The following is a 25,158-nucleotide window of genomic DNA, read 5'->3' as shown; positions in this document are numbered from 1 at the left end:
CCTGCACGCCAACTTTCAGTGACTGGTGTACAAGGACACCCAGGTCTCGCTGTACCTCCCCCTTACCTAACCTAACCCCATTGAGATAATCTTCCCCCTTGTTTTTGCCGCCAAAGTGGATAACCTCACATTTATCTATATTATACTGCATCTGCCACGCATCTGCCCACTCACTCAACCTGTCCAGGTCACCCTGCAACCTCCTAACATCCTCTTCACAGTTCACACTGCCACCCAGCTTTGTGTCATCCGCAAACTTGCTAGTGTTGCTCCTAATTCCCTCTTCCAAATCATTAATATATATGGTAATAATATATATGGTAATATATATGGTAAAAAGAAGAGAGCATGGTTCATATTAGACTTAGGAAGAGAGGGTTATCAGACCTTACGTATGTTACTGCAGCCAGCAAAGCCCAAAGACAAAATGTACGAGGAATGCAAGGAGGCATTAATGGCTCAATTCTCGCCAAAACCTCCAAGGGCATCCAGAGACTGAACTAAAGAGTGCAGGGAGTCCCTCAAAGGACAAACGGGTGCAAAGTGACAAAAGTCAAGTGCCAAGTGACGAAGGTCAAAGGCAAAGGGACAAAAGTCAAATGGAAAGGGACATTGCCAACAAGAGGGCAACCCTAACTATTCAAGCTGCATTTAAGGGTATGAAGGTACGGAGAGAGATCCAGAACAAACAGAAGGCAGCAACGATAATACAAGCAGCATTTAGAAGGCATAGAGTATACTGTCCATACAGGGCAATGAAATTAGCAGCTATAATAGTACAAGGGTACACAAAATTGCTGGAGGAACTCAGCGGGTGCAGCAGCATCTATGGAGCGAAGGAAATAGGCGACGTTTCGGGCCGAAACCCTTCTTCAGACTGGAATTCCTTCGCTCCATAGATGCTGCTGCACCCGCTGAGTTCCTCCAGCAATTTTGTGTACCTTCGATATTCCAGCATCTGCAGTTCCCTTTTGAACAGCTATAATAGTACAAACCCATTATAGGGCACACCTTCAAATAGAAAGTGATCGCAAGACTTACTGCTTCAGGCTGCCTACCGAGGTTGCTTGTTCGAAAGCAATTACGGTGCATGCACAAATCTGCCAAGGTCATACAGACTTCTTATCAGATGTATAAACAGCGTCAGTATTTCAAGAAACTACGCTGGTCTGCCATTGCGGTACAACAACGATACAGAGCTTGCCAGATAAGAGATGTCTACGTGAGGCATTATAATAGTTTGAGAAAAACAGTGGTTTGTATTCAGGCCTTCTACCACGGGATTAAAGCCAGAGAATTGGTTGAGAAAATCAAGGCAGCACGCCATATTAAGTCATTCATAATGATTTGCATTACAAGAAAAAATGTCTTGATGCAAAAGGCGGTTGTCACACTGCAAGCTGCATACCGTGGTTACCGATCAAGGGTACGCTACAGAGCTATGCGACAAGCAGTCTTTTTGATCCAGAGATGGTACAAAGCATGCAAAATAGGGCATTCCCAGTTTGTGCAATATCAGTCAATGAGGTATGCAACTATTACCATTCAGGCTGCCTACAAGAGTATGGTGGTTAGGCAGTGGGTTAAGCAAAAGAGGGCTACTGTAAAAGTTCAGTCAGTACTTTGTATGATTTGGTATAGGAAAGACCTAAGGAGACAAATAGATGCACAACAGAAAAGGCTGAAATGATACAAAAGGCTTAAACAATATAGGAAAGACTTCCTCAAACTGAAATATACAGCAATTGTAGTGTAGTCTCACTACCTTGCTTATGAAACAAAAAATCTATACAGAGCACAAATCAAAGCCACTGTTGTATTGCAAAGACGATATAGATCCTAATTCTTGAAGAATACCCAGAAAGGTGATTTAAGAAGACAAATAGATGAACAACAAAAAAGACTTAAACGATACAAAGAACAGTTAAATAAATGTGTGACAATGGCCAAAAACCTGTTGATGGAAAAGTCTAAAGAAGAGAGGCTTGTTGGTCGAGACAAAAGTATGCAGGATCGATTGCGATTAGGACACTTCACTATAGTCCAGAATGGAGCTTCCTTCACTGAGCAATGGACAAATGGTTATGCATTGCAGAATCTCATTAAACAACAAGAACAGATAAATACGCAGTGCCAGGAAATTGAGCGACAAAGGAAGCTGCTAGAAAATGAAAACTTGCAGCCATGGGGCAGATCCCACCTACAAAGAGGAAAACAAAGCAAATACATGAACCAGAAAATAAAATGCACAATATCAGGAACAGGAAGAAATTTGCAAATTAGATTAGGACATTTAAAAGGAAAAAAGCAGAGATACAGGCAGAGCTAGAGTGATTAGAAAATGTTCGCAATTTACACATAAAGGAACGGAAAATTATAACACATAAAGCAAGGGGTAATGTATTTGGTTTAAGGAAGATGAGTGGAATGAAAAGTTATGTGCTAAGTTTAGATACGATTATTATGTAAGATGACCAATAATATAATTTTGCAACAGTGTGTTAATCATATTTAATGTAATCTAAATGGTGTTATCCGCCTCCAAGTTAAAGGGGGAGCAGTGTGATGTATGTGATATAATTAGCATATGTTATGTCTTGTGCGAGGGGACGCATGTGCTGGATGAGACTCAAGGTGGCGTCCTGGAATAAAGAAGCTTGTTAGTTTACTCCCCTATCTGAGTGTTATTTTAAGTCCGTTCCAAGCACCCAAATACACAACAGTGTCTATTATATTTTGTACTTGTGACTGAATCATAACCATGAAGTAATTTAATTACATATTGTTTCAGATTGATGATGTTGCTGAGGGAGCAGTGAAACCACCATCAAATAAATACCCAATTTTCTTCTATGGTACTCACGAAACGTATGTATTTCTGCCTTTTCTTTATACTCTTTGTTTTGCCAAATATTAACAGGTGTTCCTCTCTCCAGTCGGTGCAAATTCTAAAAGGGGGATGTTTAATGTTCATAGAAATCGAAAATGAGTGGCAATGCTATAGAGTATATTATAACATCAAGTATGTGTCAAAATGTGCAGTGTGTTATTGAACCAGTGTTAAATGTATAGTTGTTAAATTAGTGCTGACAATTATTTTGAATCTTGTATGTTTTTTTTATTTTAATTAAACTAAGCAAAACCACAAAAGGCCATGATATGGAATGATGTATTTTGACCAGTTCATTAGTTATATTTAAGAGAGAATTAGATGTGGCCCTTGTGGTTAAAGGGATCAGGGGGTATGGAGAGAGGCAGGTACAGGATGCTGATTTGGATGATCAGCCATGATCATATTGAATGGCGGTGCAGGCTCGAAGGGCCGAATGGCCTAATCCTGCACCTATTTTCTATGTTTCTATGACCCATTGAGACAGTATACTGGCATTGTGCAAGAATAATTCAATTAGTCTCTTTGCCACACTTGACCATTTTGTTTTGTTTATTTATTTTCAGAAATGTATCCAGCTCTCTCTTAATTGCTTCATTCGAATCTGCCTCCACGTATCACTGCCTGTGTGCTCCAGATCCCAGACACCTATTTTACTTATTATAAAATTATTTAAGTCCGCTTTTGATTCTTGTGCCATCACCCTTCCCTACTTCTTGGCCTCTATGGAAATGGCACAGTTTCTCTGCCTTTCAAAGTGTTCTTTGTCAGATCTCCTCGTAAGCTCCTTTGTTGCAGGTGGAACCAGCTGAGCTTCTCTGCTCTGTCCATATAACTAAAGTTCCTCATCCCTGGAATCATTTTGTTAAGTCAGTTCTACACCCATTCCAAATGCATTTTTCTTAAATTGTGGCACCAGACCCGTTACTGCTGTTATTTATCATGACTGCTTTGTTCTTGTACTCGTGTGCTTCTATGAATAATGCTCACGACACTGTATATTTTGTTTCAATTATATTCTGAACTTTCCTTGCTACTTTCAACAAATCGTGCACAAATACTCCCAGAACTTTGTTTATGTGGTCATTATAGAATTGTACCCTCTAGTTTATCTAGCTAATTCTCATTCTTCGTGTAAAATTACATTTCTCGTCATTAAAGTTAATCTCCCATGTATTCACTCATTTGGCCAGCCTGACTATATCTCCTTGAGGACTTGATATCCTCCCCACAGTTCACCACATCTCCCAGTTTTACCTTCACTTCAAATTTGTACCCTGTGCACTTATAATCTTATTGAATGGCACAGTAGGCTTGAGTCGTTGATAAGTCTATGTCCACTTCCTACGTTCATCAAAGTTCAAATTGTTAATGTATATTGTATGAACATTTTCTTAATACCACTATGCACTTCCATTTTGAAGAGGCCTGACAATACTAATCTCCATTTCCTGTTATTTAGTTTTCATTCCATGTTGCTACAGAACTTTTATTCAAAGGCCTTCGGTCTTGATGACAAGCCTATTAATGTGCCTGTCCGAAAAGCACTTCTTAAAGTGTATATGCAGCACAATGATTGCATTTTCCTCATCAGCCCTCAAGTTCCATCAAACTGGTAGGCTTAATTTGCCCATATCATATCCCTGCTGTTGCTCTCATAAATCCATATTGTCCCAGTGAATACTAGTTCTGATTAATAGTTTCAGAACTTTCCTTGCCACCAATATTAAACTGAGTGGGTTTATCTTTGCACACTTTTTAACGAGGGTGTCATGTTTTTAATGTTCCAGGTCTCTGGCAATACCCAAGATTCTGTAAATGTTTAGCACAGCAATCTATGATGCATCCCTTGTTTACTAGGTGATATATCCACTTTAAGGCGGACAATCTTTCTAATACCGTCACTTGCTCAAGATACACCCCATCCAGAACCTTAGAACATAGAACACTACAGCACAGGAACAGGCCCTTTCTCCCACAATCTTTTTGCTAAACATGATGTCAAGTTAAACTGATCTCATTTGCCTGTACATGATCCAACAATGAATGAATGAATGAATGAATATTTTATTGTCACATGCGACTAATCACAGCAAATTCTTTGCAATAGTCACCACAAAGGGTGCTGACAAAGTTAACAGGTCGACCTTTGTTCTTTCCCCCATCCCTCTCTCTCACAATGGTCCCCCCACGTCGGTTCCACATTTGTTCCTGGCGGTGCGTCCTCCGACCCCCACGTGGCCAGTCCTCGACCGCCGCACCGACCTCCACGACCGCCACCGGGTCTCCTGATGCCTCCCCGGCGCCGATGCTTTCCAGGCCACCACCACTCAAAAAACAAGAAAAAAATCATGTCCCACAGGTCTCCACTAAACCTTCCCCCTCTCAATTATAGCTCTGCCCTCTGGTGTTGGACATTTCCACCCTGGGGAAAAAAGTTTCTGACTGTTTATCCAATCTATGTTTCTCATAATTTTATATACTTCTTTCAAATCTTCCTTAACTTCCAAAGTCTATTCGACCTCTCCCTATAGCTGAAACTCTCTAATCCAGGCGGCATCCTAGCAAACCTCCACAGCACCCTCTCCAAAGTCTCCACATTGTTCCTGTTCCAGAACTACACGCAATACTCCATAAGGGGCCTAACCAAATTCCTTTAAAACTACACCATGACTTCCCGATTCTCATATTCAATGCCCCAATGAAGGCAAGCATACCGTACAGTTCTCTAGCCATCCTATTTGTTTGCTGCCACGTTCAGTGAGCTATGAACTTGAAACCATCACTACATTTTATTTTTGTGCTTGCATTCTAGCAGCATCTTCTGTTCATCTTTTCAGTCACCTCTGAAGCTCTGACATTACTTTCCCTACTCCACACCCTCAATAGAATGAATATAGACTACAGCTGAAACTGCAGACATCAAACTGATTCTTTTCAGTTAGACTGCCTGGCTTTACATTCTGATTAACCAAAGTCTGATCTGTTTCCATTACATTTAAAATGGCCCTCTCACTGACTATTTTTAACTTGTGATCATGTATATCCTATACTGCAGCTCTTCTAAGCCTTTTGATATTGTGATTGGTGTTTCAAATGTATAAAGATTGCGTTTGGGGAAAGCACCCCGTCGGGTGTAGTTATTAAAATTGTATTATCCCACAATTCTCTTATTCCTTCCCTATCTTTACTCTTAGTGCATCAGGTTTCTCGTAAGTAATGTTGTAAACCTATATGTTACATTTATAAATGTCAGATAATAGCTGTTTTTATTTTGGTTGTCCAGGGCATTTTTGGGGCCAAAAGATATTTTCCTTTTTGAAAAATACAAAGACAAATATGGAAAACCAAACAAGAGAAAAGGATTTAACGAAGGATTATGGGAAATACAAAACAACCCTAACGTCAGCTTTAGTGCGCCATTGGTGAGTTGGACATTGATTGTACTTAATATTGAATTACAGCGTGTCAAACCAAATCAAAATCAAACCAGTGTGGGTGAAACTTTGACAATTTACATAATTGCCAACAATTTTCATGTTAGCAGAATTGTATGATGCCAACCTTGGGAACCCTTGTATAACAATGATGACTGAATTTTACTCACATGCGATCCAAATATTTTAGCTTGCAATAAGTGATGCTGAGTTCTTATGGAAGCAATTAAATAAATATTTTTGGAATTACTGTATTTTTTCATTTTTCTTTAAAATGTATGTACCGTTTTAATGCATGGAAGACCAGGAAAGAGTCAAACTATTTGTTCTTCTAGAGCACCAGTGGGCCCAGAGGTTTGGGTAGTGATAAGAGCTTAACATATTAAACAAAAATGTTGTCTCTTTGTAACTAAGTCATTGTAAGAATTAATTGGACTTTTGCCATTTGACATAGAATTGATACGTCATAATTTTAGTTGAGAAGAGAGAAAGAGGTGCTTGGTGTATGAAATGTTTCTGTTCTGTCCAAGCGCATATCTAATATTCTTAATATTACCTGGAAAATGTACATAATTTAAAAATTGTGAAATACAATTTGATTTGGGCATTTGTTAACCTTCTGGGATGGAAAACAAACGTATAACATGTTTTTGAACAAAATCTCGATCCCATTGAGTACAATAATTTCTTGTGCTTATTTAAAATGATCCTGAACTGAGTATTGAAGAGGGGTTTTGTTACAAAAAGGGAATGTAACGTGCATTATCTGCCCTGTATTAATTTCCTGATTACCTGCAGAAGCCATCTTCATGGAGTTAAGAGGGGAATGAAATCAAAATACTGGAAACACTCAGCATGTTTGGCAGCATTTATAGAAAGCTCCCTTGCTCTCTGGCCTATTTCTGCCTTCTCACCCACCCCAGTTAGCACTTATCTTGCTGGTGTTGGGATGTGTTCTCATGAAGGAAGAAGGGGGATACAATTGGAATCGAACATTAACTTAAGAATAATCATTGGATTGTCTATGAGTTGAATTGCTGTGCTGAGAATCTGGTGCAAACCCCAGCTATGCTGGGAACCTAGTTCAGGGTTTGGTGCTCAGTGCTCTACTGGTACTCCCAGGACAATGAAATGGTCAAAGTGATTTCATGCCACATGGCAACCCTAGCTAACAATGTTTGTGGGTCCTTCCTTGGGGCTGCCAGTAGCTGCTCCACAGATTGACTCATGGATTTTATGGTTTTGCTCCTCGTCACCTGAGAATGGTTATGGAAGCTGCTGTCTTCCCCTCTTTTTTTTGCTTGGCTACATGGCTCTACCCAGTGTGGAGACTTCTCTGTGTAAACTAACTCTATAGCCAGCAACTACTGTTCAGTAAACCCCAGCAATGGCCCACATTCATTGTGCTGGCCAAGGTGTGCCACTGATCTCCACCCAGCTCTACCCAATTCTTCTCAGGAAGAACATAGTGTTATTGGTTCCCTTCACAACAAGCCATGCAATGATGCGATCATCATTTGAAGATGCTGTGGATACCAGGTTCATGGTAGAATAATGTGCAGACCAAGTGGATGTACTTTTACATTTACAGCACGGCTATGTACCTTTTAAGTGTTCGAAGCACAGGACCAAGAGCACTATAGGGTGATTTCATGAAAGGTCACTGGATCATAGATCCTCACCCACGTGGACACAAAATTTAACTGGGGTACAAACGTCACTTCCGGTACATGTTATTGATGCTAGAAACGCGTACTTTCACACCCGTTAAAAACCGCGAAAACGGTCAGTTTTTGAGCTGTAAATAACTGTGCCAGTCGGGGTGACCGCGAGGCACAGTTATCTTACTTTAGAGTCCAGAAGATAAAGAAAAACGAAGGTAAAGACAAGACGGAGCTGAAGGGACAACAACAGCGGAAGTGGTTAGCAAACATTGGCCGTGGAGATATAAAGCTAGAAAATATCGGGAATTATCGCGTTTGCTCACTGCATTTCATCAAAAGTAAGGCATTATGTTTTATCTTTATTCATTTATTATATAAAAAGTTTTAAAAGTGAAAAATCCATCATTAAAATTGCAAAATCTTCCATGGTTCTCAGGTGGGTTTTAACATGCAAAAAGAAAATGCTTCTGAAGCTACATTTACCATTTAAATAATCGTTAACCATAAATGCGTTTTGAAATGAATTTTACTCAGATGCAAGCTAAGGAATGGGATAATTGTCAGCTGTTAATTGGACAAAATCAGGACATTTTATTATTATTATCCAATTAACAGATGAAAATTATCCCATTCCTTAGCTTGCATCTGAGTAAAATTCATTTCAAAAAGCATTTATGGTTTACGATTATTTAAATGGTAAATGTAGCTTCAGAAGCATTTTCTTTTTGCATGTTAAAACCCACCTGAGAACCATGGAAGATTTTGCAATTTTAATGATGGATTTTAACTGGCACAGTTATTTACACCTCAAAAACTGACCGTTTTCACGGTTTTTAACGGGTGTGAAAGTACGCGTTTCTAGCATCAATAACATGTACCGGAAGTGACGTTTGTACCCCAGTTAAATTTTGTGTCCACGTGGGTGAGGATCTATGATCCAGTGACCTTTCGTGAAATCACCCTATAATGAATTGGCTCTCTGCAGGATGACATATAATGGGGTACCATTGTGTACCTCTGTCTACACCCATCCATATTTTCATACAGTCTAGAGTCCAGTTTGCAAAACTCTGAACACTGAATGGTGTCAGGTTAGGAAAAGGGGAAGTACGACGAGACCTGGATGTTCTAGTTCATCAGTCACTGAAAGTAAGCAGAAAGTAAGTCTGAAGAAGGGTTTCGGCCCGAAACGTTGCCTATTTCCTTCGCTCCATAGATGCTGCTGCACCCGCTGAATTTCTCCAGCATTTTTGTGTACCTACTGAAAGTAAGCATACAGGTACAACGCAGTGAAGAAAGCTAATGGCATGTTGGCCTTAATAAAGAGAGGAGTTCAGTATAGGAGCAAAGAGGTCCCCTGCAGTTGTACAGGGCCCTGGTGAGACCACACCTGGAGTATTGTGTGCAGTTTTGCTATCAAGGGAGTGCAGCGTAGGTTCACCAGGTTAATTCCTGGGATGGCGGGTCTGTCATATGATGAAAGAATGGTGCGACTGGGCTTGTATTCATTGGGATTTGGAAGGATGAGAGTGGATCTTATAGAAACATATAACATTATTAATGGATTGGACACGCTAGATGCAGGAAACATGTTCCTGATGTTGGAGTTCATAACCAGGGGCCACAATTTAAGAATAGGGGGTAGGCCATTTGGAACTGAGATGAGGAAAAACTTTTTCACACAGAGAGTTGTGAATTTGTGGAATTCTCTGCCTCAGAAAGCAGTGGAAGCCGATTCACTGGATGCATTCAAAAGAGTTAGAGTTCCACACCAGGACATCGGTTCCCCTCTTCCATTATAGATGAGGCTCTCACTAAGGTCTCCTCGATATCCCGCTGCGCCGCTCTTGTTCCCCCTCCCCCCCATTTATAACAAGGACAGAGTCCCCCTTGTCCTCACCATCCACCCCATCAGCCATCGCATACAGCAAATAATCCTCCAACATTTTCGCCACCTCCAATGGGATCCCACTTCAGGCTGCATCTTCCCATCTCCACCCCTTTCCACTTTCCGCAGAGACCGTTCCCTCCGAAATCCCCTGGTCAACTCGTCCCTTCCCACCCAAACCACCCTCTCCCCAGGTACTTTTCCCTGCAACTGTAGTAGATGCAACACCTGTCCCTTTACCTCCCATCTCGACTCCATCCAATGACCCAAACAGTCTTTCCAGGTGAGGCAGAGGTTCACTCGCACCTCCTCCAACTTCTACTGCATCCGCTGTTCCGGGCTGTATCTCTACATCGGCGAGACCAAGTGCAGGCTCGGCGATCGTTTCGCTGAACACCTCTGCTCAGTCCGTCTTAACCTACTTGATCTCCTGGTGGCTCAGCACTTCAACTCCCTCTCCCATTCCCAATCAGACCTTTCTGTCCTTGGCCTCCTCCATTGTCAGAGCGAGGCCCAGCGCAAATTGGATGAACAGCACCTCATATTTCGCTTGGGTAGTTTACACCCCAGTGGTATGAACATTGACTTCTCTAACTTCAGCCCTTGCTTTCTCTCTCCATCCCCTCCCCTTTCCCAGTTCTCCCACTAGTCTCACTGTCTCCAACTACATTCTATCTTTGTCCCGCCCACTGACATCAGTATGAAGAAGGGGCTCGACCTGAAACGTCAGCCATTCCTTCTCTCCAGAGATGCTGCCTGACCCTCTGAGTTACTCCAGCATTTTGTGTCTACGTTAGATAGAGCTCTTTGGGCTAGTGGAATCAAGGGCTATGGGGGAGAAGGCAGGAATGGGGTACTGATTGTGGATGTTCATTGAATGCTGATTCGAAGGGCCAAATGGCCTACTCCTGCACCTATTCTCTATGTATCTATGTAACATGTTCTGGTCCCCGTTATGTTTATACACAGTTTACCAAAGATTGTGTAAGAAGGAACTGCAGGTGCTGGTTTAAACCGAAGAAAGGCACAAAAAGCTGGAGTAACTCAGCAGGACAGGCAGTGTCTCTGGAGTGAGGGAATGGGTGACGTTTTGAGTCGAGACCCTTCTTCAGACTGGTTAGGGATAAGGGAAACAAGATATACAGTAGACGGTGATGTGGAGAGATAAGAACAATGAATGAAAGATGCAAAAAAGTAATGATGATAAAGGAAACGGGCCAGTCTGCATTTGGTCTCGCCGCTGTATAAGAGTCCACATCTTGAACAACGGATACTGTAGATGAGGTTAGAGGAAGTGAATCTCTGCCTAACTTGAAAGGACTGTCGGGGTCCCTGGACAGAGTCGAGGGAGGAGGTATAGGGTCAGGTGTTGCATCTTCTGCGGCTGCAGGGGAAGGTACCTGGGGAGATGGTGGTTTGGGTGGGAAGGGATGAGTTAATCAGGGAGTTGCGGAGGGAACAGTGTCTGCCGAAAATGGAAAGGGGTGGAGATGGGGAAATGTGTCTAGTGGTGGGATCACGTTGGAGGTGGCGGAAATTTCGGAGGATTATGTGTTGTATGCGACAGCTGATGGAGTGGAAGGTAATGACATGGTAGGGGGAGCAAGGGCGGAACTTCGGTGTACCGAGGAGACACAAGTGAGGCCCTTATCTATGATGGGAGAGGGGAACCCCTGTTCCTTAAAGAATGAGACATCTTGGATGTCCTAGTGTGGAACACCTCATCTTGGGCGCAGATGCGGCATAGATGGAGGAATTGGGAGTAAGGGGATAGAGTCTTTACAGGAAGCAGGGTGGGAAGAAGTGTAATTGAGATAGTTGTGGGTGTAAGTGGGTTTGTATTACAAAGAATGACAGATGTATAACAACATTCCCTATGTCATCCAAGCTCAATTCAAATAACTCCATGAATCAAAAATTTGCAGACTTGAGTGTTGCTCCAGAGACCCAAGTAGAGAAATCTAAACTGATGTCTTGACACAATGTCAAGGAACCACTGGAGGGTTGGCAGTGCTGAGGTATCCAGGTAAATTGTAATCGATTGCACGTCACTCATTTTAAAGATAGAGATATTCCTATGTCTTAACCAAATGCTTAGCTCTCATTCAGTATCACAGAAGTGTGTTAATTGGTTATCACATTGCAAACTGGAGTTGCCATGCTCAAACTGTCTACTGCATTTCCCATGTTATAGCAGTGGTTGCATTTCAAAACTATAGATATGCTATTATGTGCATGGGATGACCCAGGGCCATGACAGTAATTGAACAATTATTAAATAAAAGTGCAATGTTAGAAAACCTCCCACTCCTTAGCTCCTTTTTGAAGTTCACTGGACTGAAAAGCTCCAATTGATGGAGTATTATATGTTGTTATATGAACCAAAACATTCCAGGTTCATTCACGATCTGCTGAAGTAGTTCCTCTTGTAAAGCATTGCATGCAGAGCACTCCAAAATACCCTCCCTTTTCACTGAATCAGTTAGGAGTTTGATTCCTAACCTTCATCCCAGATAATGCTATTGTGGTGAAATTATTGGACTAGTAATCCAAAAAAGCAGGATTAACAATCCAAAAACAAAGTTTAAATCCCACTATGTTAACTGTGGATTTTTAACTCCTCTAATAATTTTTTTAAAAAAAGACTAGTTAGTAATGAAAATCAACCAGAAATTGTAAGGGAGGAAATGATCCCATCATTATTAGATTAGATTAGATTAGATTAGATTCCTTTATTTGTCGTTGCCTGCAGTCATACATATAATAATAAATAACAAAACACACAATAAACACAAATTAACATCCACCGCAGTGAGTTCACCAGGCGCCTCCTCACTGTGATGGAGGCAAAAGTCTTAAAGTCTCAGTCTCTTCCCTTCTTATTCTCCCTCTGCGCTGAGGCGATCCAGGCCTCCGATGTTGTTACCCCACCGGGCGATGGTAAGTCAGTCCCGCGGCTCAACCGAGCTCCGCGAACGGGCCGGTTCAAGCTCCGCGGCCCGGGGTGGTCGAAGCTGTCGAAGATGCCGCCCTCCAGTCCAACAGACGCAGCTGTTGCCGCGAGAGCTCCGTAAAAGCAGGTCACCAACCTGTGACCTGCGAGCTCCCGACGATGTCGTCCACTGGACAGCGGCCGAGCCCCGGATTCAGGTCGCCGCCACCGGGACGCCGCCTCAGCCACCAGAACGCCGCCTCAGCCCCGAGTCGGGCCGCCACCACCGGAGAACCGCCTCAGCCCCGAGTCGGGCCACAGCCACCGGAGCACCACCTCAGCCCCGAGTCGGGCCGCAGCCACCGGAGCACCGCCTCAGCCCCGAGTCGGGCCGCAGCCACCGGAACGCCGGAATGCCGCCACAGCTCCGAATTCGGCCAGCCTCGCGTTGGTAAGTCCTGGCTGGCTCTGCTTCCGGAGCCTCGAGGTCGGTCGCAGTTGGAGGCCCATTAGGCCTCAGCGCAGACAGAGGCAGAGAAGGGGGATACGACAAAAAGAGTCGCATTCCCCCCGAAGATAGATACAAAAAAACATGTTTCACCCCCCCCCCCCCCCACACATAACACAACCTAATAAACTAAAATGTAACTAAAACAAGACAAAAAAAAACAACAACAAAAAGTAAAAACAGACGGACTGCAGGCGAGCCGCAGCTGTTCAACAGCGCGGCCACTTCCGGAATTATGCAGTCTGGCATTTATATGACTCCAGTTGCACAATAGTGTAAGTGACTATGAATTGCCCACTGAAATGCACTAACATAATCCAGAAGTTGTATCATAACCATCAACATGAAACTGACTAGATTGCCTGGCATGGTTCAGCGTCAAATTCAATTCACAAACTTGCTCCCAGTTCATTCACCTTTGAAAACTCTCTCATTCAAGTGTCTGGTGAATGATATTTAAAGTGGGAAAGCCGTTTCACAGAGAAGTTGAACAGAGTCACATACCTAGAATCATATGTTCCAGAATCATATTTAGTATCTTTCATCATAATCACCGGGTATATTCTGTCCTACCAAAAGACCGACTAACTAGATACAGCAGTACAGTAGTATACAGGCAAGTGGCTGTAATCACAAGAGTTCTGAGTTGACTATGGACTCTATGGCACTAGGTTTGCAGTCAGTGACAAAATCTAGCACGTGCTGTATATAAGTGTAGTCTAGTCTGGCATTCCAGTACAGTACTGCAGAGTGTGTAGGGGATCATGCTTGCATACCAAAGATAAAGTGCCAAGCTGGTAAAGCTGTAATACAGGGCTATGTGCTTGTTGCGCAGTAAAATCAAAGTATGGATGGTGAAGCTATAATATGGGGCTACATGCATTCTGAACAATAAAACTAGAAAATGCTTGGCAAAGCCCTGCCATCTTCCAACCAATGGAGCCATGTGATACCAAGAAATGCCTGAGAGTAGCATTGTTACAATCCCTGCCATCAGTGACGCTCCAGATCTCCAGATCTGCAGACTGCTGTGCGCGGACTCAAGAGGCTTTAGGGGGGGAGGTGAGTAAACTGCAGGTTTTACATTGTTGTCAGGGAGGTTTTTCCTCTTACAACAAGCTTATGATGTAGAGGAAAACCCGTTCTGTCATCCGTTTTTGTTTCATCACGTTGCTGATCTATTGAATCGCTGGATTTGAAAGTCGGGGCTCAAATTCAAGGCCTTTAAAATCACGGATTCCAAGTTCGTGCTAAAACAAAAGGTATATAGGATGTTTATTTAACCTTATATAATTTTTGGTGTCATTTAATATTAATCTGATGATTCAAAATAAGTTAATTAGGCCCTGATATCGGCAACATGATCATTGTTCATATTGTGTAATTGTCTATCCATGATCGCTATTTTCATGCTAAATATCTGACTAAAAACGTTCACAGTACATACAGATCGGATTGTGGCAGCGGCCATGTTGAACATGGCGGCCCCCGTGTTGTATGTGTGTCTGTGTAAAAGGGCCCTTGTGACAAGGCTTGTCCTCGATCACAGCTTTTGACTTAAGTCAATACAAAACAATAGGGAACAAGATACTAATTTCCCCGTATGAAAATGACCATAACTTTTTTAATACTCAAGATATGAAAGTGAATGGAGGTAAATATTAAAGGGTTTTTTTATGCTTCATCTGATGGGATAAATTACAGGCTTGTTTTTTTTTTAAATCTCAAAATTTTGTAACATTCCTACTGAGAGCGCTGAGTACAGCTGAAGCTGTGGAACTAGTCTCAATCCAGCTATTGGCCTGAAGACGTGCTCAAGGTGGAAGATGCCTTGTAGAAAGAAAAATAGTTGTGGTTAATGGAAGTCAATTATTCCAGCCCGATCAGATTGCCCTGAGAATCTCCTGCAAGTTTCCTAGGATAAACTGTCTTCTGCTGCTTCATCAATGACTTTCCTTCAAACATCAAGTCAAATGTGTGGGTCATGTTAACAAATGCATAATATTCCATTGGGACCTTCTCTGAAAATGAAATGCATGCCTGCATGCTCCACAGCCTGCATAACATTCAGGTAAGGCTGATAATAGTCATTGTAATCCCTTGCTCAGACGACTCCAACCACAGCCTCCTGCATCCAGGTCTTCTGACACTGAGATGGTCAAAGGCAGCAGTCAAAAGTGGTCAGCAAACATGGCAACACCATTACCTACAAGATCCCCTCTAAGTTACACATTGTCCTGAATTAGAAATACATAGCAGTTCCTTCATTAAAATAACTATTTTAAAGCAAGTAATTTACTTTACTATATATTGGGTATGTGTACATTTTCCTTGAGGATGAATGAATGACGCCGTATTTGTAAAAGCTCAGTGAATGAACTGGCAACTGACCATTTTCTCTTTTTAGCCATCAAGCTCATCTGACAGTGAAGTTCCAGAAAATGAAGTAGTCCCTGGAAGTGGTGCAGAAGAGGACAAACAAGTGAGTGATGAAGAATCTGACAAGGACAGCATTGAACAAAGTAGCATCAAGCAGAAGCCGCAACTTCCAAAGGTAAATACTTAGGAACTCAGCGATGCATCAGTCCATTCATTACTTTTCTAAATATCTATATTTATGGATGATCTCCTGCCACCTTCTAACCACCATTTCTTTTAGTCCCTTGTCTCCTGAACTTGATGATTCAGGCTGTTGAATGGCATCACTTTGACCGTTTATATAAATAAAAGCAAATGCCGGATTTCTGCAGGTGTAGGATATGTAACCGGGACAAATGTAATACATTTGAGGACTCCACTCGCAAAAAAAAGGATATATTGCACCACTCACGCATAGCCCCCAACTGCGCAGGCGCAGCTAATTTCTCCTCATCCCCCAGCACTCCCCCTCCTCCTCTTCACCCTCTTCAATCCCTAGAGAGGGAGGGGGGGGGGGGTGATAGAAAGGGAGGGGGACAGGGAGGGGATAGAGAGGGTGGGAGTGAGGGTAGATAGGGAGGGAGCATCTCCGCCACACCCACCTCTCCCATCTCCCTCTACCACCCAACTCCCCACCCCATCTCCCTCCTCATTTCCCTCATCCTCCCCCCCCCCCTCACTCCCATTCCTTGCCCCAGGACCTACCCAGGTCGTAGAGCAACGCCTGGAACTTGGCCTGGTTCTCGTACTCAGCCCGGCCCTGTCTGTAGACTCCAGCCGTCAGTGCAGGTGGCGACTTCATCTCCGGGCGCGTCCTTGGTTCCAGCGGCGGCTTCTTTCTCGGCCCTAGTCATGGCCCCATCCCAAACCCCGGGCTCAGCCCTCGCTCCAGCTCCAGCAACAGGCTCGTCTCCAGCCCAGGCCCAGTCCCCGGGCTCTGCCCGCGGCACCACCCTCCCCACAAGGTACGGGGCGGCCGCCGCCACTCCTCGTTCACCACGAGCGTTGGAGTGCCCCACCCTGCCTTGCGAGTGCATTGTGACGTCACTCGGATTTTGTTTCCGAAATGGGTAAGTTTTGGGGTTGTTTCTAAAATTTAAAAGATTAATAACTTCGGAAATATAGGTGGGAATGCGACGGGAAGATGTTAATTGCCACGATGGGAAAAATGTGAGTAGGCTATGTGAAACTGGGAAGGCTGTGTCCTAGCGTTTGGAAGAAGATAGGAAAAGCAGATTGACACATCTTGGGCACAAACAACACGAAGACTTTTAGTTGTATAGAGATAGGTAGAGATAGAGATGTGTGGTGTGTTTTTAAATTTACTGCTACTTGGATGACAGCTTAAACTGAAGCCATTTACATATATAGGTGAACATTTAGTCCTAGAGCATTTTTCAAAGAATGCTAGGTGTATTGTTTGTGTATTGACGAACACCAATGCCTTTTTTTTTAAAGTTATTTCTCTTTTTTAATAAATAAGTCACTCGGGTTAGAAATAGAAGCAGACATAGGTCATTCAACCCCTCATGTTTGCTCTGCCATTCAATGCCACTTTCTTTTATTAACTCCATGCTTAACTTCATTAATCTCTTTTTACACACTAGCTGTATATTGCAGGCTTCAATTCCTTTTGACCTGACATTCAAAGTGAATGAAATTTGTTTACACACATCAATTACTAGAAATTACTTTGCAGAGTCTCATTGACTAGTACAGGTCATTATTGTGGATGCCAACATTAAATAATTTGAAGCAACAGATGAGCAGCCAGTCAGGCAGCATCTGTGGAGGGAAATGGACCAATGACGTTTCAGGTTGAGTCCCTTCATCTGGACTGAAAGGGTAGAGGGGAATTTGCAGGACCATTGCAGTTCTCATTAAACAGAATATAAATGTATTTGATTCGTGTATTGCTTGAGGATTTTGACATAATGGAGTTCCTCCAGTAGTTTTTTTTTTTTACGCGAGATTTCCATTGAAGAAAAACAGCACGTCTGCCAAATGATAGCTTTGCATTTCAAATGTGTACAGTTTATCTAATCACAAAATGGAAGACAAACTGTTTTACAGAACCAAACAAAACACAATGTATGCGAATGCCTTGTATGCAAAGCACTTTTGCAATAAAAATATAGAAACATAGAAAATAGGTGCAGTAGGCCATTCGGCCCTTCGAGCCTGCACAGCCATTCAATATGATCATGGCTGATCATCCAACTCAGCATCCTGTACCTGCCTTCTCTCCATACCCCCTGATCCCTTTAGCCACAAGGGCCACATCTAACTCCCTCTTAAATATAGTCAATGAACTGGCCTCAACTACCTTCTGTGGCAGAGAATTCCAGAGATTTACCACTCTCTTTGTGTGAAAAATGTTTTTCTCATCTCGGTCCTAAAAGATTTCCCCCTTATCCTTAAACTGTGACCCCTTGTTCTGGACTTCCCCAACATCGGGAACAATCTTCCTGCATCTAGCAAGGCCAACCCCTTAAGAATGTTGTAAGTTTCTATAAGATCCCCCCCTCAATCTTCTAAATTCTAGCGAGTACAAGCCGAGTCTATCCAGTCTTTCTTCATATGAAAGTCCTGACATCCCAGGAATCAGTCTGGTGAACCTTCTCTGTACCCCCTCTATGGCAAGAATGTCTTTCCTCAGATTAGGAGACCAAAACTGTACGCAATACTCCAGGTGTGGTCTCACCAAGACCCTGTACAACTGCAGTAGAACCTCCCTGTTCCTATACTCAAATCCTTTTGCTATGAATGCTAACATACCATTCGCTTTCTTCACTGCCTGCTGCACCTGCATGCCTACTTTCAATGACTGGTGTACCATTACACCCAGGTCTCGTTGCATCTCCCCTTTTCCTAATCGGCCACCATTCAGATAATAGTCTACTTTCCTGTTTTTGCCACCAAAGTGGATAACTGCACATTTATCCACATTATACTGCATCTGCCATGCATTTGCCCACTCACCCAGCCTATCCAAGTCACCTTGCAGCCTCCTAGCATCCTCCTCACTGCTAACCCTGCCCCCCAGCTTCGTGTCATCCGCAAACTGGGAGATGTTGCATTCAATTCCCTCGTCCAAATCATTAATATATATTGTAAATAGCTGGGGTCCCAGCACTGAGCCTTGCGGTACCCCACTAGTCACTGCCTGCCATTCTGAAACTCCTACTCTTTGCATCCTGTCTGCCAGCCAGTTCTCTATCCACATCAACACTGAACCCGCAATAACGTGTGCTTTAAGTTTGTATACTAATCTCTTATGTGGGACCGTGTCGAAAGCCTTCTGAAAGTCCAGATATAACACATCCACTGGTTCTCCCTTATCCACTCTACTAGTTACATCCTCGAAAAATTCTATAAGGTTCGTCAGACATGATTTACCTTTCATAAATCCATGCTGACTTTGTCCAATGATTTCACCACTTTCCAAATGTGCTCCTATCCCATCTTTAATAACTGACTCTAGCAGTTTCCCCACTACTGATGTTAGACTAACTGGTCTGTAATTCGCCGTTTTCTCTCTCCCTCCCTTTTTAAAAAGTGGGGTTACATTAGCTACCCTCCAATCCTCAGGAACTACTCCAGAATCTATAAAGAGTTTTGAAAAATTATCACTAATGCATCCACTATTTCTGGGGCTACTTCCTTAAGTACTCTGGGATGCAGCCTATCTGGCCCTGGGGATTTATCGGCCTTTAATCCATTCAATTTACCTAACACCACTTCTCGGCTAACCTGGATTTCACTCAGTTCTTCCATCTCATTTGACCCCCGGTTCCCTGCTATTTCCGGCAGATTATTTATGTCTTCCTTAGTGAAGACAGAACCAAAGTAGTTATTCAATTGGTCTGCCATGTCCTTGTTCCCCATGATCAATTCACCTGTTTCTGACTGCAAGGGACCTACATTTGTTTTAACTAATCTTTTTCTCTTCACATATTTATAAAAACTTTTGCAGTCAGCTTTTGTTCCCTGCCAGTTTTCTTTCATAATCTATTTTCCCTTTCCTAATTAAGCCCTTTGTCCTCCTCTGCTGGACTCCGAATTTCTCCCAGTCCTCTGGTAGGCTGCTTTTTCTGGCTAATTTGTATGCTTCATCTTTTGTTTTGATACTATCCCTGATTTCCCTTGTTATCCACGGATGCACCACCTTCCCTGATTTATTATTTTGCCAAACTGGGATGAACAATTCTTGTAGTTTATCCATGCAGTCTTTAAATGCCTTCCATTGCATATCCACCGTCAACCCTTTAAGAATCAATTGTCAGTCTATCTTGGCCAATTCACGTCTCATACCCTCAGTTACCTTTCTTTAAGTTCAGAACCCTTGTTTCTGAATTAATTATGTCACTCTCCATCCTAATGAAGAACTCAACCATATTATGGTCACTCTTGCCCAAGGGGCCACGCACAGCAAGACTGCTAACTAACCCTTCCTCATTACTCAATACCCAGTCTAAAATAGCCTGCTCTCTCGTTGGTTCCTCTACATGTTGGTTTAGAAAAACTATCCCGCATACATTCCAAGAAATCCTCTTCCTCAGCACCCCTGCCAATTTGATTCACCCAATCTATATGTAAATTGAAGTCACCCATTATAACTGTTTTACCTTTGTTGCACGCATTTTTAATTTCCTATTTGATGCTATCCCCAACTCCACTACTACTGTTAGGTTGCCTGTACACAACTCCTACTAGCGTTTTCTGCCCCTTAGTGTTTCGCAGCTCTACCCATATCGATTCCACATCCTCCAAGCTAATGTCCTTCCTTTCTATTGCGTTAATCTCCTCTCTAACCAGCAACGCTACCCCACCTCCTTTTCCTTTTTGTCTATCCCTCCTGAATATTGAATATCCCTGAATGTTCAGCTCCCAGCCTTGGTCACCCTGGAGCCATGTCTCTGTGATCCCAACTATATCATAGTCATTAATAGCTATCTGCACATTCAACTCATCCACCTTATTACGAATGCTCCTTGCATTGAGACACAAAGCCTTCAGGCTTGTTTTTACAACACTCTTACCCCTTATACAATTATGTTGAAAAGTGGCCCTTTTTGATTTTTGCCCTGGATTTGTCTGCCTGCCACTTTTACTTTTCACCTTGCTACCTATAACTTCTACCCTCATTTTACACCCCTCTGTCTCTCTGCTCACACATTTAAGAAACCCTTTCCCTTTAACTCCATCCTCGACTGAATATATAATAGCATTTTTTTAGATTTTTGGGGAATAAAGAGGCTGAAAAGGAGTAAAAATTTATAACTTGCACTGTACCTTCTCAGTGTTCTTTGCCAGAACGTTATCAGACAAATGCATGGTCAAAAGAGGAGTGTACTAAAAAGCACTTTTAGAAGTGGAGGTGTAAATATGAGTGAAGAGATTCGTAGCCGAAGCATCTAACACCAATAATGTAGTGATTACATTTGTGAATCATTTAGAATTGGTGCAGTGCTACAATCTATTAGGATTGTGGGGATGGAAGAAGTTTCAAAAATGTGAACTTTATTAACATTTCATATCAAGCCAAACTGGGAAGCAACAGTGGTCAGTAAAATGGGAGGGAACGGCGAATCCCTGAAATATCATTATTAAAGTTTGAAATAATTTTATGGAGGATGAAAGGTGGGAGGTCTGTGTTGTGTAATGAGACCCATATACAGGAGTAATAATTCATAGTCTTTATTTTAACACAAACGGAGGAAACATTACATGCTATCGTCTCCATGGTCAGCATCTAGTCTGAATGAGAGTGTCGTGCTGTATTAATAGTCCAGGGTAGGGATGATGATCTGGACTGGACCATATATGGAATGTGCAGCATGCATAATATGTGTGGTGATAGATATAGTAAAGGCAGACTAATATGATTCATCTACAGTCTGGCAGATGTATTAGAAACTTCTTCTTCCTCGTGTCCGGCCATCTTCCATATGACGTCTTTCCGGTCGGTCAGTGACGGTTGCCGGTCGGTAGTTGCAGAATTGGCTACTTCAGTCAGTCACTGTGGTACAGTTTCTGTCGTCAGCACTGCCCGGGATGCGCTACGTGGAGGCTTCTGCTTGCATCCTGGTGTATTAGAATAGGAACAGGTGACAATTTCATCAGCAAAGGAGCTGAATCAGAGGTGAAAACATAGTGTTTCAAAGATTGAGGGAAATAGTCTTGGTGAGGGAGCGGTGGTGTGGTCACAAGCTCATTTTGTGTTTGTACAGGATAGTAGCACTGTAAATGGCCTGACTGAGCTAATGGTTTGGTTAGGCCTCTGTAATTAAGTGCTTTCCTGCACCTTCAATACTCTTGGCAATCAATCACTGCTGTCATAAAACCAGGATGACAAACCAAAGGTAATAATTGGTGACTTGAATGGTTATAGCGTGGACCACTTCGGTCTGACTTTCCCACACCGACCAACGTGTCCCATCTACACTGGTCCTACCTGCCCACGTTTGGGGCATATCCCTATAAACCTATCCTATCCATATACCTGTCTAAGTGTTTCTTAAACATTATGATAATACCTGCCTTAACTACCTCCTCTGCAACCTCATTCCATACACCCAACACCCTATGTGTGTAAAAAAAAAAGTAACCTTCATGTTTCTTTTCCCCCTCATCTTACACCTATGTCCCCTGGTTCTCGAGTCCCCTACTCTGGACAAGAGATTCTGTGTGTTTACCTGATCTATTCCTCTCATGATTTTGTACACCTCTATGAGATCAACCCTCTTCTTTCTGCGCTCCAAGGAATAGAATCCTACTCTGCTCAACCTCTCTCTTTAGCTCCAGCCCTTAAGTCCTGACGACAACATCTTTCCTATAACATAGTGCCCTAAACTGAACACAATACTCTAAATGTGGCTTCACCAATGTTTTATACAACTGCAACAAGACCTCCCAACTTCTACACTCAACACTCTGACTGATGAAGGCCAATGTGCTGAAAGCCTTTTTGACCAACGTACTTACATGTGACATCACTTTCAAGGAACTATGTACCTGCACTCCTAGATCCCTCTACAACATTCCATTGAGGCCTATCTTTCACTGTGTAAAGTGTATGGGTGACCGATGGTCGGCGTGGACTCGGTGGCCTGGGGGGGTCTTTTTCCATGCTGTATCTCTAAACTAAACTAAATGCGAGGAGGAATATTTAGGAAAATGAGACGAGCCCTGTATGCTTCTAGGTTTTTTATCTAATTTTGGGTTGAAGGCAATTAAAAATGTGTATCCGGAGGTAGAAATGCTGAGAAATCGTGAACTCTATTTATTATCAACGACTGAATCATTCCAATTGAACTGCACACAAAAGATAAGTGGAGTGTTTTTTCCTGCTTTGTGTTAATCAGTTGCTATGTTAAAGATATTGCATCCAAATAATCTATAAACATTCTAATCATCAGGCAAGAGAATTAATTTTGTCACATTTAAAATTGATAGCAACCGGCTCCAAAGCGTGCTCGTAAATCGAGTGATGAGGATGAGGTGGTGGAAGATGAAAGTGGCTCCAATTCGCTTGAGGAGAATTCTGAAGCAAGTTCGTCAGAGTCTGAGAAAAACAGTGACCAAGTAAATATGAACAAGTTAAAGACTCATTCAATGCAGGGAAAATAGCTACAAGACATCGTAATAAAATTCAACCCATTTCCATTTGTGTCCCACTTTTATTAATTAGCCATCTTTTTGCATAGCTACAATCTTCCCATCCTCGCCTGTAATGGAATGGAATGCTATTTATTGTCGTTCAAACCTAGGTATGAACGAAATTACATTTACTACAGTTTTTTACATTAAACTGTAGTAAATTTTTTTTTACAAAAAAACCCAAGACCCACACATAACACAGTTTACTAAACATCCATCACAGTGAGTCTCCAACACCTCCTCACTGTGATGGCAAGCAAAGTCTTATGTCTTCCCTTTATTCTTCACCCGCGGTCCAACTGCAGCGTCGAGGCGAACTGGGGCTCCGATGTTAAAGCCTCCCGCTTGGTAGGATGGTAAGTCCTGTGGCCATTTAGCCACGCCGGGTGATGTTAGGTCCCAGCTCCGTGTCCTTTAAACCTCGCGGATCAAGCAGACCAACCAGCGGTCCAGTAGTCCAACTGCAGCGTCTAGGCGAACTGGGGCTCCGATGTTGGAGCCCCCGGTGACGATGGTAAGTCCCCGTGGCCACTAACCCGCACCGGGCGATGTTAGGCCACGTTCCGTGTCCTTTCAACCCCGCGATTCCAGCGGGAGAAGCTGCCTTTGCGGGAGCTCCGAAACGCGGTCTCCCCCCAGGGACCTGGAGCTCCTGATGTTCCTGTCCACCAGGCCTGCAGCCGGAGCTTCCGAAGCTCCAAAGTCGGGTCGCAGCCGCGTGCCACCACAGCTCTCCCCGCTCTGAAGACGGCCAGCTCTGCGTTGTCAGCTCCGCGACTGGAGCCCTCAGGTTGGTCCCGACCGGAGGTCGCCGCCGGCTCCTCGATGTTAGGCCCAACGACACCGGAGACCCGACAGGGAAAAAGTCGGGTCCCCGTACAGGGAAGAGATTAAACGGTTTCCCCCACATTCCACCCCCCACATATACACAGCTAAAAAATAATAAAAACTAAGCTCAAAACATACATTTAACAAGATAAAATTTTTTAAAAAGACAGACGACTGTAGTCGAGCCGCTGCCGTTAGGCGCCGCCACCAACCCATCCTCGCCTGTAATCTAAACCCCTTCATGCTGGGGTATAGAATTCTCAGGCTGTCATGTTGACTCATTTGAGTTCAACTGGTGTGTGACTAAACCATACGGCACAGATGCACAGTTTGCAGTTGATCTCAGACTTCTACTGAGATAATACCTAATTTCCTCTGGCTAGACTTGACACTTCTGAATTATCTACTTTGCTATGCCATGACCCGTGAACATTTGTCAGTGAGAGAAAGAGTACTGACAAACTTGACTATTTATAAATTGATTGTCGTTATTGTGATGAACTTTACTCTATTGCTATCAGCGCAGTATTTTAATTTAGATAAGTTTAGAGATACAGTGCAGAAACAGGCCCTTTGTGCCATCGGGTCAGCGATCCCCATAAACTAACACTATCCTACAAACGAATGACAATTTTTTCAAAGCCAATTAACCTCCAAACGTGTACGTCTTTGGAGTGAGGGAGGAAACCAGAACACCCGGGGAAAACCTATGCAGGTCACAGGGAGAATGTACAAGCTCCGTACGGACAGCACCCGTAGTCTCAGCTACTGTGCTGCCACAGTAGCTGAGAACAATGTTGAGGGAGTCGGGATTATGTTTTTTTTCTTTCACATTTTACTCATTAGGAATTCACACCAGAAAAGAAAGTAATTTCCAGAACACCTCGAAGAGGACCTGCAACTGGGAGGAAGAAAAAGGTAAAGCTGTCCT

At 43.0% G+C, this 25,158-nt stretch overlaps 1 protein-coding gene across 6 annotated transcripts in view; it reads left to right on the top strand.

The window, feature by feature from the left end:
* Positions 1-25,158, top strand: part of hdgfl2 (HDGF like 2) — a 77,754-nt gene that overhangs the window by 9,205 nt on the left and 43,391 nt on the right. For all 6 annotated transcript variants that reach the window (XR_004416284.1, XM_033047278.1, XM_033047273.1 and 3 more), the window contains 5 exons: positions 2,792-2,868; positions 6,177-6,315; positions 15,727-15,873; positions 23,196-23,324; positions 25,074-25,145. Coding sequence is in view for 5 of the 6 variants with exons in the window: in XM_033047278.1 (XP_032903169.1) it covers positions 2,792-2,868; positions 6,177-6,315; positions 15,727-15,873; positions 23,196-23,324; positions 25,074-25,145 (564 nt within the window). In the remaining variant the exon portion in view is untranslated. The remainder of the gene's footprint in view (positions 1-2,791; positions 2,869-6,176; positions 6,316-15,726; positions 15,874-23,195; positions 23,325-25,073; positions 25,146-25,158) is intronic.

The sequence above is a fragment of the Amblyraja radiata genome, chromosome 29, assembly GCF_010909765.2.
Source record: "Amblyraja radiata isolate CabotCenter1 chromosome 29, sAmbRad1.1.pri, whole genome shotgun sequence".
Lineage (NCBI taxonomy): Eukaryota > Metazoa > Chordata > Chondrichthyes > Rajiformes > Rajidae > Amblyraja > Amblyraja radiata.
This window is presented reverse-complemented; position numbering and strand designations above follow the sequence as displayed.